This window comes from Lepidochelys kempii, chromosome 4, assembly GCF_965140285.1.
Source record: "Lepidochelys kempii isolate rLepKem1 chromosome 4, rLepKem1.hap1, whole genome shotgun sequence".
Lineage (NCBI taxonomy): Eukaryota > Metazoa > Chordata > Testudines > Cheloniidae > Lepidochelys > Lepidochelys kempii.
In genome coordinates this window covers 27,308,391-27,322,231 of record NC_136383.1, presented here as the reverse complement: position 1 = coordinate 27,322,231, position 13,841 = coordinate 27,308,391, and the positions used below count along the sequence as shown (strand labels likewise).

General features: G+C 41.7%; 1 protein-coding gene across 3 annotated transcripts in view; it reads left to right on the top strand.

The window, feature by feature from the left end:
• Nucleotides 1-13,841, top strand: part of PPP3CA (protein phosphatase 3 catalytic subunit alpha) — a 334,463-nt gene that overhangs the window by 257,498 nt on the left and 63,124 nt on the right. For all 3 annotated transcript variants that reach the window (XM_073340796.2, XM_073340795.2, XM_073340794.2), the window contains one exon: nucleotides 432-571. In XM_073340796.2, coding sequence (XP_073196897.1) covers nucleotides 432-571 — 140 coding nt within the window. The remainder of the gene's footprint in view (nucleotides 1-431; nucleotides 572-13,841) is intronic.

Genomic DNA, 13,841 nt, shown 5'->3' with positions numbered 1-13,841 from the left:
TTCCTAGCTTCATTAGTCAAGTTTCATGATGGATGAGTAGTCCTAAAATACAGCAGGTCACCCAATATTTGTCCAGGGCAGGGCAGGAACGAAAGGGTCACACTTGCTGTTGCACAGAATAAATCAAAATGCATCTGCCCTCCTTCTCTTTTAAAGGCAGAGATATGACTCACTTATGGTGTAGGTGCGCGAGCTCCATTGTCATCCAAGCATCCACAATATTAAAGATGAAAGCAGCTGGGACCCAAATTGTAGTATGCTGTGAGCCTCAATTTGGCAGTCCCTGAAATACTGGCTTATCACTAATGTGTTTTATATGGATGTTTTCTGGATGCCTAGTATTAACAAATTAGTATTCAATCTATGTATATTTTTTAACTTCCTAAATAATAAAGTGTAAAAAGTTAGTATTTCTGTCTTATTTTTCTTAGTTAGATCGATTCAAGGAACCACCTGCATATGGACCTATGTGTGATATCCTGTGGTCAGATCCCCTAGAGGACTTTGGAAATGAGAAGACTCAGGAACATTTTACTCACAACACAGTTAGGGGGTGTTCATACTTCTACAGGTAGGGTCACTTTATTAATTAATGATTCTCTACCAACTAGATGAACTACTTGGAATCATGGATGTTATGTGCTTGCTTGCAATCTGCATCATTCTTCTCATCATAATAGTGTGTGTATGGGAGTGGGGCCTATATTGTTTCATGGGCTTTGTTTTATTTTCAGTTCTTTGTTTGCCATTGTTGAATTGCTCTACAATTTCTGGAAATAATGTTGACTTTTTAATTCAAGAAGTTTTAAGGTAGGTTTGAATGAGGAATGTTGGTTATTGAAAGATCTCACCATCCACTGTGCTGAAATGATAGTGAAGAGTTGATACGAAACACATGTGGCTCCTAAACTTAAGACTTTATACTAGGAATCTGACATAGTTGTGATAATTTGAGTTTAGGACTAAATACTTTGCTGGTTTGGTCAGCTTCTGAGCTGAGCAAATAATTTAATCAATGAATCTTTCTGCTCTATATCTATAAGCAATTATGATTTTTCTCAAATATTTTGCAAACTTTTAAAACTGTCAATTTGATTGTGAACAGTTCTCTGTGAGAAACTCATGATATGAGTGTTGGTTAGTTGTGGTTGGTCAGATACAGTACAGAATATTATTTTTCTTCCTTGGCCAAATGAGTGCACCAGCACTTCTGGTGCACTTGTCCATGGTTTTGAATTTAAATTTTGATTTCTGTGCATACAGCTTTGAAATTGGCTTTCCAGGAATGTTCATGCCAGTAAAACTTAAGTGTGCTACTATTCCTGGAAGGTGACTGCAAAAGGGGTACAAATGCAGCCAAAAGCCAGTACATTTGAAAATCAGAGTGAATATTTGAAGAAAAATATTTTCAGTGTTTTCCCAGCTCTAATCCTCCTATTCCCTTCTCGGAGAGTTCTTCTTTCCTGTCCTTACACAAGGGGGGGGTGTCTTTTTCCCCACTCCTAGCCTGTTTGAGGTGGCCAGTGGACTCTTTTTCTCTCCCCTTATGAAGAGAAGGGTGCCTTGTTAGGGGTTCTGTCTCCATTTCCCTTTCCATGGTGTGTAATGGGCCTCAAAAGTACCACATCTTCTGTCAGAGCAGGTGCTTTGCTAACTATATATTTGTTCTCAGCATCAGACCCTATGGCATGGAGTATTCTTGGAAGCATTTTTCTACCGAAAATAGTCTAAAGAAATGCTTCGGAGATTGTCCTGTTGAAACTTTCAAGACCCTGTACTTTAAGCCCCTGGGTAATCCATGGTATTTGGGTCTTTGTTTTCTGTCATGTCACCAATGCCTTGACCACTGGGCTTCGATTCTGAGAACTCCCTTTTTGTGGAACTCTCATGTTGTGCTCCAGTAGCATTAATTCTCTAGGAGCAGCTTAGAACAGGAATATATCAGAGTGACAAAACTTGGCAGAAGGAGAAAGTGATAGTGTGAATGGTGTATTTCATTAAAATTTTACCAGGAGATGGGTGGGATTTCCTTACTCAGATGACTGTTAATTGAAATGAAAGGTTCCATATCCTGGCTGATCAGTTCCACTTCATCCCAGGATTAGCAGTGTCCAAGCTTGGGCTTTCTGAAGAAGCTCAATGGGAGTTTGGCACTCAGTTTCCATAGGTTCCTTTGAAAACCCTTTTTCAAACATAATTCCCATCTGACAGCTGTGCAGTGAATTGGTAGCCTCAGTCCATATCTAAAAGCCACAGCCAGGATCCTTTGGGGCACTTTTAGCAAAGAGGTGAAAGATGGACTGCACCATGGAAACTAAATTCCAATCCCGCCCAGTGTGTAACCCTAGAGCAAGGGTGGACCAGTATCAGAAAGGTTGAACTGCTGCTGCCCTTGCTGTTCTGGTTCTGTGGTTAACTGATGCTGCAGTCTTCACGTCTCTATAAATTCTGACACTACCCACAACTACTAAATTCACATGGATGTCTTGCTTTTAGAGAGGATCAGCCCAAATGCAGATGGGGCTGGGTCTTTTGGGGGCTTTTTGTTCTGTGTTTGATTTGTGCTTAACACAACAGGGTCTTAGTCCGTGACTTGGACTCCTTGGCACTACTGCAATACAAAAGGAATAATAATAATTCCCATGTGACCTGTGATGGTTCCTGGGGATACCCAGGGTTGTGAGGCACCTCGCCAGCTCCTGCCCTTAGCATGAGGAAACCTTGTCTGTGCCTGTCAGGGTCATCTCTCGGACTCCACCACAACAAAACCACACCCCTCCAGGCCTAATCAAGCTCTACTCTCTCTTCACAGGTACCAGCAGGCATACTCCAACTCTTGAGCTCTCTGAGCTTCCCTCTGCAGTGTCCTGCCCCGATCTATTGGATACTCACAGAATTACCAGACCTGCTGTTCCCAAATGAAGTGTATACCACATCTTACTGGTTACACCTTAGCCCACAGCAATTAGATTTCTTTATAGAGAAAGCAAATATAAGTTTATTTAACAAAGAACAGAGATTCAAATTATAGCAAGCACAGCTATTGGAAACAAAGGGTTACACATAAAATAAAACCATAATGTGCATACTAGAGCCTAAACTTAACTAAGAGGACATTATGCTATAAGAATAAAAGCTCACCTAAAATCCTTCCAGGATATTACAACCAGGTTTGGCTGAGATCTTCAATTCATGAAGCAACCCCACTGTCCGCTTACTTCCTAGGTGAAAGATGCAGAGTTTGTCTCTGTCTCTACAGTTATAATCCAAAAATCCCTTCTCATGACTTATAAACAGGATAACAACCCTCCCCCCTCTCCTCTAGTTGATTTTTCCTGTGTGCTTCTTTCTTGTTTTTTACAATCTCTTGATTAACATTCAGCTCAGACTCTAGACAGGCTTCCATTGCGAAGCAGACAGTACGCACATGACCAGACAAAGAGGGATAGGCATTTCTTCCCTCCTGCCTGACAGGAGTAGGTAGATCATCTTATGGATCATCTTATCATCTGCCTTAACTCATAGACCTTAAGAACATGATTTTCAGTGTATATACATAACTCATGTACATCAATATTGATATATATTATCAATATATACATTTCATAATGATTATGATGACCAGTGTGACACAGGCTTTCATTAGAGACCTTACATGACACTTTGTGGTGAATTAGTATGTAAATACCAGACTCTCACACACCGATCCTCTTATGCACCCCTGTGCTCTCTGCAAATTGGCACCAAGAGGTCCCTGGGTCACACTGACCTTTTTAAACAATTGTGAAATGTTACTCCATGTGATTAAGGGAGATGTCACGCAGACTAACAGCCTACAGTTTTCACTTTTTCTTTCAGATCAAAGTTTCTCAGATTTGATGTAAAATTTCTCCCCTAGGATAAGATGTAGATATTGTGACAAGGTTGGGCCAGATGGCTACAGGAGAGTAATAGAAGGCAGATATATTATCCCCAGGTTAAGTGGGTCCCTTTTCCTTGGGTAAGGTAACAAGGAAGATTCCAGAACAATCGGGAATCTTCTGGAGACAATTAAGACAGACAGGCTGATTGGCTGCAGGTGCTCTAATCAAAAAGCTGCTAGAATCAATTAAGGCAGGCTAATCAGGGCACCTGGGTTTGAAAAAGGAGCTCACTTCAGTTTGTGATGCGCGTGTAAGGAGCTGGGAGCAAGAGGCACTACGAGCTGAGAGTGAGAACACATACTGTTGGAGGACTGAGGAGTACAAGCATTATCAGACACCAGGAGAAAGGTCCTATGGGGGGATAAAGAAGATGTTGGGAGGAGGCCATGGGGAAGTAGCCCAGGGATTTGTAGCTGTCGCAAAGCTGTTCCAGGAGGCACTCTAGACCGCTGCATTCCACAGGGCCCTGGGCTGGAACCCGGAGTAGAGGGTGGGCCCGGGTTCCCCCCAAACCTCCCAACTCCTGGTCAGACACAGGAGAAGTTGACCTGGACTGTGGGTTCACGAAAACAGCCAAACTGAGGGCTGCTGTGAAGCTCCAAGGCGAGCAAATCCGCCAATAAGCGAAGACCCTCCAAAGTAGAGGAGGAACTTTGTCACAATATTGATATATATTTTTAAAAATTTCAGTAAGGTCTTAGTCCTATTGTTTGAAGAAAGAAAAATAGTACCAATTGGGAAGATAACTTTCAACATGTTATAAGAGCAATTCTTTAATTTTCTTTGTTGGTTATGAATTTCTTCTTAGGACTCAGCCTACTTCATGCTGAACGTTTCCATCCCCCAGCCTTGTTAGGAACATACAAGTTGCTGTAGAAGAACACACCTAGGCCCTGGCTACTCTGATATCCTGGCACCAACAATGCTAAATGTTCTAAGCGGTGGTGAAAATTACTAATACGGTGCCTAATTGTGCAGTACTATACAGTGGAAAGGAAACTTCTTCTCAACACAAGCAGGTGTCATCTGTATCCAAGTTAGTGTAATGGTAGTTGCCATTCCTGTAACTTTGTCACAAGCATTTAATTCTTTTTTGATATTTACTAAGCCTGGTGATAACCTCTGGCAGTAAATTCCTTATGAAAGTTACGGGCTGTGTCAAATTTTACCTGCGTTTTGTTGCAGCTCTCCAAGAAGAAGTGAGAATCTCTCCAAAACACCAACTTCACAGTTAGAAAAACATAGTTTTAGATTCTGTAGTCACTACCTCAAGACTCACAGGTTCATATTTCAGAAGAGTCTGTACCCTTCAGTTATGTCTATGCTGCAGCTGGGAGCGAGCCTCCCAGCCCAGGTAGACAGACTCATGCTGTCTCGACTCAAGTTAGCATGCTAAAAATATAGTGTGAATGTTGCAGCTTCAGCAAAGATTTGAGCTAGCCGCTAGAGCTCAAAGCCCAGGGTCAGGTGGGCTTGAGACCAAATTGCTGCCCACACCACAACGGTCACACTGCTATTTTTAGCCGAGCTACTATGAGTTTGTCTGCCTGAGTTGGGAAGCTTGCTCTGAGCCACAGTGTAGGCATATCCTTCTAGGTCCCTTTCTAAACCTCTTTGGGTGTTTGAAGAATGTGACTGTGTTCTAGTGCTCAGTATCAGTTTTTAACAGGACTAGTTTTCTGGATTCCTCATTGTAAATCTAGTTTATACAAAAGTTTCACTTTGACTGCAAAGGCCAGGGATGGAAATTGAACAATAAAGGTCAAGAAGAATTCAAAGACATGTGTGAGCCCAATAATTTCTTCTAGGTTATTAAGAAATGTTCGTTGATGATAGGAAATAATATTGTAAGAAATTCACATTTATTTAGACATATTTGTTATAATGGCAATTTCAATTGACCTTTCTGTGATTTAAGATTATTTCCCACAGTGAAATAACATGAGATAGGTGACCTTAGCAATTAATGTAGCTTTATAGCCCAGTAAATCTACTATATTCAGCCAAACGTTGCGCACTTATCAAGCCTTTAGTCATCTTAGGAAATGATTTCAATGCGCATGAAAAAGTTGAAAGAGATAAATTTACAGTAGCCTAATAATCTTTCTTTCCACATTTATTAAGTGGACAAATTGTTATGGCCCACTGAATTTAAAACTGCTCAACGTTTTCCTTTAGAAAATCTCAAGTGTAAAAGATCTTAAAATCACTCCAGCCAACATTGTCAAACGACGGTATCTGTAACTCAGGACTTAAATCCACTTATGTGGAAATAGGCAAAATTGAGATGACTTTTTTCAGAGTTGCTGAGCACCTGCAGCTCCCTCTTTAAAGGGGACGTTTAATAAATATTTTGCATACAACAGATTTTCGTATGTTGGTTAATGTATGGTTTTTAGAAACTGTGGATACATGAATGGAAAGTAGCTACTGTGACATTGTAGCCACAAATACAGAAAGCCCTTGAATATTAAATATGTTGCATTTTGCATCTTTTAACGATCTCTTCTTCCTTCTCCAAATAACAGCTACTAATGTGATTTATTTTCTTCTGTGCCTTCTAAACTTTCAGCATATATGTCTTCTTCAGTCCTTGTCAAGTTAGCTAATGTCAGCTCAAGAGAAATCAAAGTACTGATTTAATGAGGTGTTACCTATGCAGACTAAAATTTATTCAAGTATTATTTTTAAAAATTAATAAGTCATGGCCAGATTTCACCACCCTTACTCACACTGATAGTACCTCACTCTGAATAGTACGAAGTAAAAATGACAGAATCTGGCCTTAGCGTCAATATTAGAGTTCCCAGTTTATATGAAAGCCTGGTATTCTATGTTTGTATATCTTTTTTGTACCTCTCAGTCAGTGACAAAATTTACATAATGCAATCCAACATTAATATTGATGAACTGATGCTGTTTGGAAACATATACCTCAATTGTCCCTATGGGAGAAGAACAATTTCCTGTTTATTTAGCAAAATATTACTTTGGTTGGTTGGTTTTTTTGGTTTTGTTTTGTTTTGTTTTTTTACCGTGTATGTATAGTCAGTTCTGTTGATGGTCCATCACATTTCCTATCTCATGCATAATTACAATACCACTCTCAAGTGCAACTCTGGGAGAGCTTATCTATTCACATGCTTCTGCATAGGAAAGATTGGAAATATGGAAAGAGACCACCCTGGCTTACCCAGGAGATTTTCAATGGTCTGAAACTCAAAAAAGAGCCTTACAAAAAGTGGAAAATAGGAGAAATTACAAAGGGTGAATATAAACAAATAACTCAAGTATGTAGGGACAAAATTAGAAAGGCCAAGGCACAAAACGAAATTAAATTACTAGAGACATAAAGGGTAACAAGAAAACATTCTATAAATACATTAGAAGCAAGAGGAGAAGACTTGCTTCTGTTATCATTCCCGGAATAATAACAGAAAATGTGGAAATGGCAGAAGTGCTAAATGATTTTTTTTGTTTCAATTTTCACCCAAAAGGTTAGTAGCTATTGAACATCGAGCATAGTGAATGCCAGTGAAAATGAGGTAGGATCAAAGGCTAAAGTAGGGAAAGAACAAGTTAAAAATTACTTAGATAAGTTAGGTTTCAGAGTAGCAGCCATGTTAGTCTGTATTTGCCAAAAGAAAAGGAGGACTTGTGGCATCTTAGAGACTAACAAATTTATTTGAGCATAAGCTTTCGTGAGCTACAGCTCACTTCATCGGATGCATTCAGTGGAAAATACAGTGGGGAGATTTATATACATAGAGAATATGAAACAATGGGTGTTACCATACACACTGTAACCAGAGTGATCACTTAAAGTGAGCTATTACCAGCAGGAGAGCGGGTCGGGGGGGACCTTTTGTAGTGATAATCAAGGTGGGCCATTTCCAGCAGTTAACAAGAACATCTGAGGAACAGTGGCGCGGGGGGGAATAAATATGGGGAAATAGTTTTATTTTGTGTAGTGACACATCCACTCCCAGTCTCTATTCAAGCCTAAGTTAATTGTATCCAGTTTGCAAATTAATTCCAATTCAGCAGTCTCTCGTTGGAGTCTGTTTTTAAAGTTTTTTTGTTGAAGTATTGCCACTTTTAGGTCTGTAATCGAGTGACCAGAGAGATTGAAGTGTTCTCCAACTGGTTTTTGAATGTTATAATTCTTGATGTCTGATTTGTGTCCATTTATTCTTTTACGTAGAGACTGTCCAGTTTGACCAATGTACATGGCAGAGGGGCATTGCTGGCACATGATGGCATATATCACAATGTGCAGGTGAATGAGCCTCTGATAGCGTGGCTGATGTGATTAGGCCCTATGATGGTGTCCCTTGAATAGATATGTCAACACAGTTGGCAACGGGCTTTGTTGGAAGGATAGGTTCCTGGTTCTGTTGTGTGGTGTGTGGTTGCTGGTGAGTATTTGCTTCTGGTTGGGGGGCTGTCTGTAGGCAAGGACTGGCCTGTCTCCCAAGATCTGTGAGAGTGATGGGTCCTCCTTCAGGATAGGTTGTAGATCCTTGATGATGCGTTGGAGAGGTTTCAGTTGGGGGTTGAACGTGATGGCTAGTGGCGTTCCGTTATTTTCTTTGTTGGGCCTGTCCTGTAGTAGGTGACTTCTGGGTACTTTTCTGGCTCTGTCAGTCTGTTTCTTCACTTCAGCAGATGGGTATTGTAGTTGTAAGAATGCTCGATAGAGATCTTTTAGGTGTTTGTCTCTGTCTGAGGGGTTGGAGCAAATGCGGTTGTATCTTAGAGCTTTGCTGTAGACAATGGATCGTGTGGCGTGTTCTGGATGAAAGCTGGAGCCGTATAGGTAGGAATAGCGGTCAGTAGGTTTCCAGTATAGGGTGGTGTTTATGTGACCATCGCTTATTAGTGGAAGTGGATCTTTTTTGTGGACTGGTCTAGGCTGAGGTTGATGGTGGGATGGAAATTGTTGAAATCATGGTGGAATTCCTCAAGAGCTTCTTTTCCATGGGTCCAGATGATGAAGATGTCATCAATGTAGCGCAAGTAGAGTAGGGGCATTAGGGGACGAGAGCTGAGGAAGCGTTGTTAGATAAGTTAGATGTCTTCCAGTCATCAGGGCCTGATGAAATGCATCCTAGAATACTCAAGGAGCTGACTGAGGCGATCTCTTTGCCATTAGCAATTATCCTCAAAAAGTCATGGGAAGATGTGGGAGATTCCAGAGGACTGAAGAAGAGTGAATATAGTGCCAATCTATAAAAAAGGGAAATAAACTGATTGGTCTTGATTGTTCTTAACTTCAGTACCTGGAAAGATAATGGAGCAAATAATTAAGCAACCAATTTGCAAACACCTAGAAGATAATAAGGTGATAAGTAACACTCAGCATGGATTTGTCAAGAACAAGTCATATCAAACGAACCTACTAGCTTTCTTTGAGAGGGTAAGAAGCCTTGTGGATGGGGGGAAGTGGTAGATGTGGTATATCTTGACTTTAGTAAAGTTTTTGGTACTCTCTCGCATAACCTTCTCATAAACAAACTAGGAAAATACAACCTAGATGGAGGTACTATATGGTGGGTGCATAACTGGTTGGAAAACCATTCCCAGAAATAGTTATCAGTGGTGCACAGTCAACCTGGAAGGGTATATCGAGTAGGGTCCCACAGGGATCAATTGTGGGTCCAGTTCTGTTCAATAACTTCATTGGTGTTTTAGATAATGGCATAGAGAGTACACTTATAAAGTTTGAAGACGATACCAAGATGGGAGGGATTGCATGTGCTCTGGAGGATAGGATTAAAGTTCAAAATGATCTGGACAAACCGGAGAAATGATCTCCTGTAAACAGGATGAAATTCAATAAGGACAAAGTCAAAGTACTCCATTTAGGAAGGTACAATCAGTTGTACACATACAAAATGGGAAATGATTGCCTAGGAAGGGGTACTGCAGAGTATTGGGAGTCATAGTAGACCACAATCTAAATATGAGTGAATAGTGTAACACTGTTGCAAAAGAAGCAAACATCATTCTAGGATGTATTAGCAGGAGTGTTGTAAGCAAGACACAAGAAGTAATTCTTCTGCTCTACTCTGCACTGATAAGGTCTCAACTGGAGTACAGTAACTCCCCACTTAACGTCCTCTTGCTTAACGTTGTTTCAATCTTACGTCCCTGCTCAATTACAGAACATGCTCCCTTTAAAGTTGTGCAGTGCTTCACTATAAGTTGTTTGGCTGCCTGCTTTGTCCACAGCTGGCAGCCCCCCTATCAGTGCCCCTACAGCCCCCCTCCAGCGCCTCCCGCCCACTGGCAGACTCTGCAAATCAGCGCCCTCCCTCTCCTCCCCCCGCCCCCTGCCCATGGCAATCAGCTAGGTTGCGGCATTCAGGAGGGAGGAGCAAGGACAGAGCTCCCCCTCCCTTCCCCGGGCAGGCTCCCCCTTCCTTCCTGCCTCCCGAATGCCGCAAACCAGCTGATAGCCATGGAAAGGAGGCAGGGGAGGGAGGGAGGAGGCTGCGCACTGCATCCTTGCTCCTCCCTCCCTCCCTGCCTCCTGCCCCTTGACATGGCATGCAGCCTCCCCCCTCCCTCCCCTGCCTCCTGCCCGCGGCAATCAGCTGTCTTGCAGCATTCAAGAGGAAGGGGAGGGAGGGGGAGCCTGTGCGCCATGTCCTCGCTCCTCCCCCCTCCCTCCTGAATGCCGCAAGCCAGCTGATTGCCGTGGGCAGGAGGCAGGGGAGGGAGGGCGGAGGAGTGAGGATGCTGCTTGCGGAGTAAAGGGGGAGTGGGAGGGAAGAAGAGGCGGGTTAAGGGTGGGGGCTTGGGGGAAAAGGTGGATGGATGGGGAGAGGGTTGAGCCCCCCGCCCCGGTGCTTGCAGAGTAGGGGAAGCTGCTGGTGCTGCTGTACAATATGCTTCTCCTAGCCTACAGCACCTTCAGCCTCCTTGCCTGCCTCATTGTCTCCAGTGCCAGTGGGCTGTGCCTGTGTGGGGTAAGGCAGGGGCACCTCCCAACTATAGTACTGTACTGTATGGCCAAAAAAAAATTCCCTAGACCCTAACCCCCCTATTTACATTCATTCTTATGGGGAAATTGCATTCACTTAACATCGTTTCACTTAGTCGCATTTTTCAGGAACATAACTACAAGGTTAAGTGAGGAGTTACTGTATTGTGTCCAGTTTTGATTGCCATATTTCAGGAAAGATGTGGACAAATTGGAGAAAGTCCAGAGAAGACCAACAAAAATGATTAAAGGTCTAGAAAACGTGACCTGTGAGGGAAGATTGAAAAAAATGGGTTTGTTTAGTCTGGAGAAGAGAAGACTGAGAGGGGAGATAACAGCTTTCAAGTACATAAAATGTTCATACAGGAGAAGGGAGAAAAATCGTTCTCCTTAACCTCTGAGGATAGGACAAGAAGCACTGGACTTAAATTGCCGTGAGGGTGGTTTAGGGTGGACATTTGGAAAAACTTCCTGTCAGGGTGGTTAAGCACTGGAATAAATGGCCTAGGGAGGTTGTGGAATCTCCGTCATTGGGGTTTTTTAAGAGCAGGTTGGACAAACACCTGTCAGGGATGGTCTAGATAATACTTAGTCCTGCCATGAGTACAGGTACTGGATTAGATGACCTCTCGAGGTCCTTCCAGTTCTATAATACTGTGATTCTCTAGGAAAATATGTTGTTGTTCCTGTTTCTTGAGAGTGACTCATGTAGTTAAATTGTCTTGAAGATGCCACTTGACTTTTGCATCTCGAAGGAAGTGGTACCAAGAGATGCAGCAGATAAGTAGGATTAGGGAATTTTTAGAACAATTCAAACATTTCTCATTCTGGTCTACACTGGCATTGCATTCCAGTATCGTTTACTGGATGGGAATAGAATTTAAAGGATTTTTTTTTCTCTCATCACATTCATACAAAGCCACTGAGAGTGTGCGTGGTCTTAGCTGTGAAAATTGCCACTGAATCCTTGCCCAGCTTGTTTAATTGCCTTTGTGCCAGCGGTCTGGCACAGAGTACTGGGAGCTCTGTTGCACTATGGTGTTTAATAAGCAGTGTCCCATCCCATGTAAAATATATCAAGTGTTTCCTATTGCAAGTATATATGCGTGCAAGTTTAAAATTCACTTTATGTGAGTCTTGCCATGTAAGACTCGTTTACTTAATGATTGTGGAAGAGTGCACAAAGGGGGTCTAGGCCTGGGCCAACAGAAGTCATTTAGAATTTGAACAAATGCTCAGGGATTTCCTTCTCTTCTCCCCCTGCCCCAGCGTTCATTGACCTCTACCTCCTAATTGTTTGGTAATTATTACTGTTTAATATTTGTACTCCAGTAATGCATAGAGGCCATTAATGTGTGTATAGTTCTCTCTATTAATGTGAGTATAGCTGCTCTTTTAAAAATTGCTTTCTCATTCATATGCTGCAAGGAACTTTAAGTTTAAAAATCAGTCAGAGAATTCTGAAATATTCCAGAGAGATTTGAGCAAATCAGTTTGAGTATTTTAATGTAAACTGTCTAGCTGAAGTTGTTACCATGACACTAAGCTACCTGAGTTGTCTTTCAAGGTAAACATAACTGGGTAAATACCTGCCAGATGGCCGAGCTAAGGAGGTCATTAATAACTTCTGTGGTTATTCTACTATGACAACAGCTTGTGTAACTTCCAGATAAATCCATTTTAAAAGGATACCTTGGTTGATTGTCATCTCCTCTTCTGTGCCCCCTGTAACTCGTAAGTGCTAATATATCACAATCCTGATATAATTAATACCTTTCAGTATCTGGGAGCCAGATTCTCTTGGCTGGTTAAGTTATGCCTGGCACATGACAAGGATGCGGGGGGAAGATAGCTTTACTCCACCTGGTTTTAGAGCCAGCTGGGGCCTTCAATTTGGGCCTGGTTGAAATCTGCTCTAAATTATGCCTGGTTGCCAGCGGTTCCCGTAAGCCATGACAGTGTCTGGATATTACAAGGACATAAGAATGTATGATTAAACCCCATATGCTGGGTGGGAGAGTCTGAAAGAGTCTGACATAGGAGCTGCTACTGTTATGTATTTTGGTGGTATCTAAGGGCTTGAACCAGGACTGAGGACCCATTGTGCTAGGCAAAAAATAGAACAGAAGATGGTCCCTGGCCAGAAGATGCCCATCCCCATAGTACATATGTTTGAATGAACAGAAACTTTTGTAAGTCCAATATCCTTTTACAATAGTTTATATTTAAACGATATTAAATGATAATGAATATTATCTAAACAGCTTAAATATCACAATATTTTAAATCAAAGCATTTATCATGCATAGATTCTGGTCTTCTCTCTGTCTGCTACAATATTGTATTTCTTCTTTTAGGATGGCTGATCCTTCCAATAGGCAAATTAGGAAAGCCAGATGGCAGACATGTGAAACATGCATTTATTGCAGAATTTGTTAGGCTTTCCCAAACACTGGTGAAACGAAGTGCAGTTAATGAGAAGATTGTTTCCTTCTTTGTTAATGTAAACCGTGCTTCCCTCTCACAGCTGCACAAATAAAGGTGATGACCATAGTAATCCAAAATCTAACTTCTACTAAGATAAATTGTATAAAAGGATTTAACCTAACACAGGTTTTAAAGAAAGGGAAAATCATAGTCATGTATTCCAAGAAGAGTAAATCCTTTCTAACATGTCACTAGCCTGTTCTGACCCACCAGGGAAACAGAACTCTTCTCTGATTCTGCATGACATATGAGATGCAGTCAGAATGCTTGACCATGCTTGCTGGCTTTTCTCTTGACCAAATGGGTTTTATGTTTGGCTGATTGAATTTCAGATTGGACTCTGCAAGGCAGGGTAAAGAGAAAAAGCATTTCTGAAATGGAGTAATATGTACCAGACTGCAGTAGCAAAGGAAGGGGTACTGCCTTCCCATAGACTTAATTTT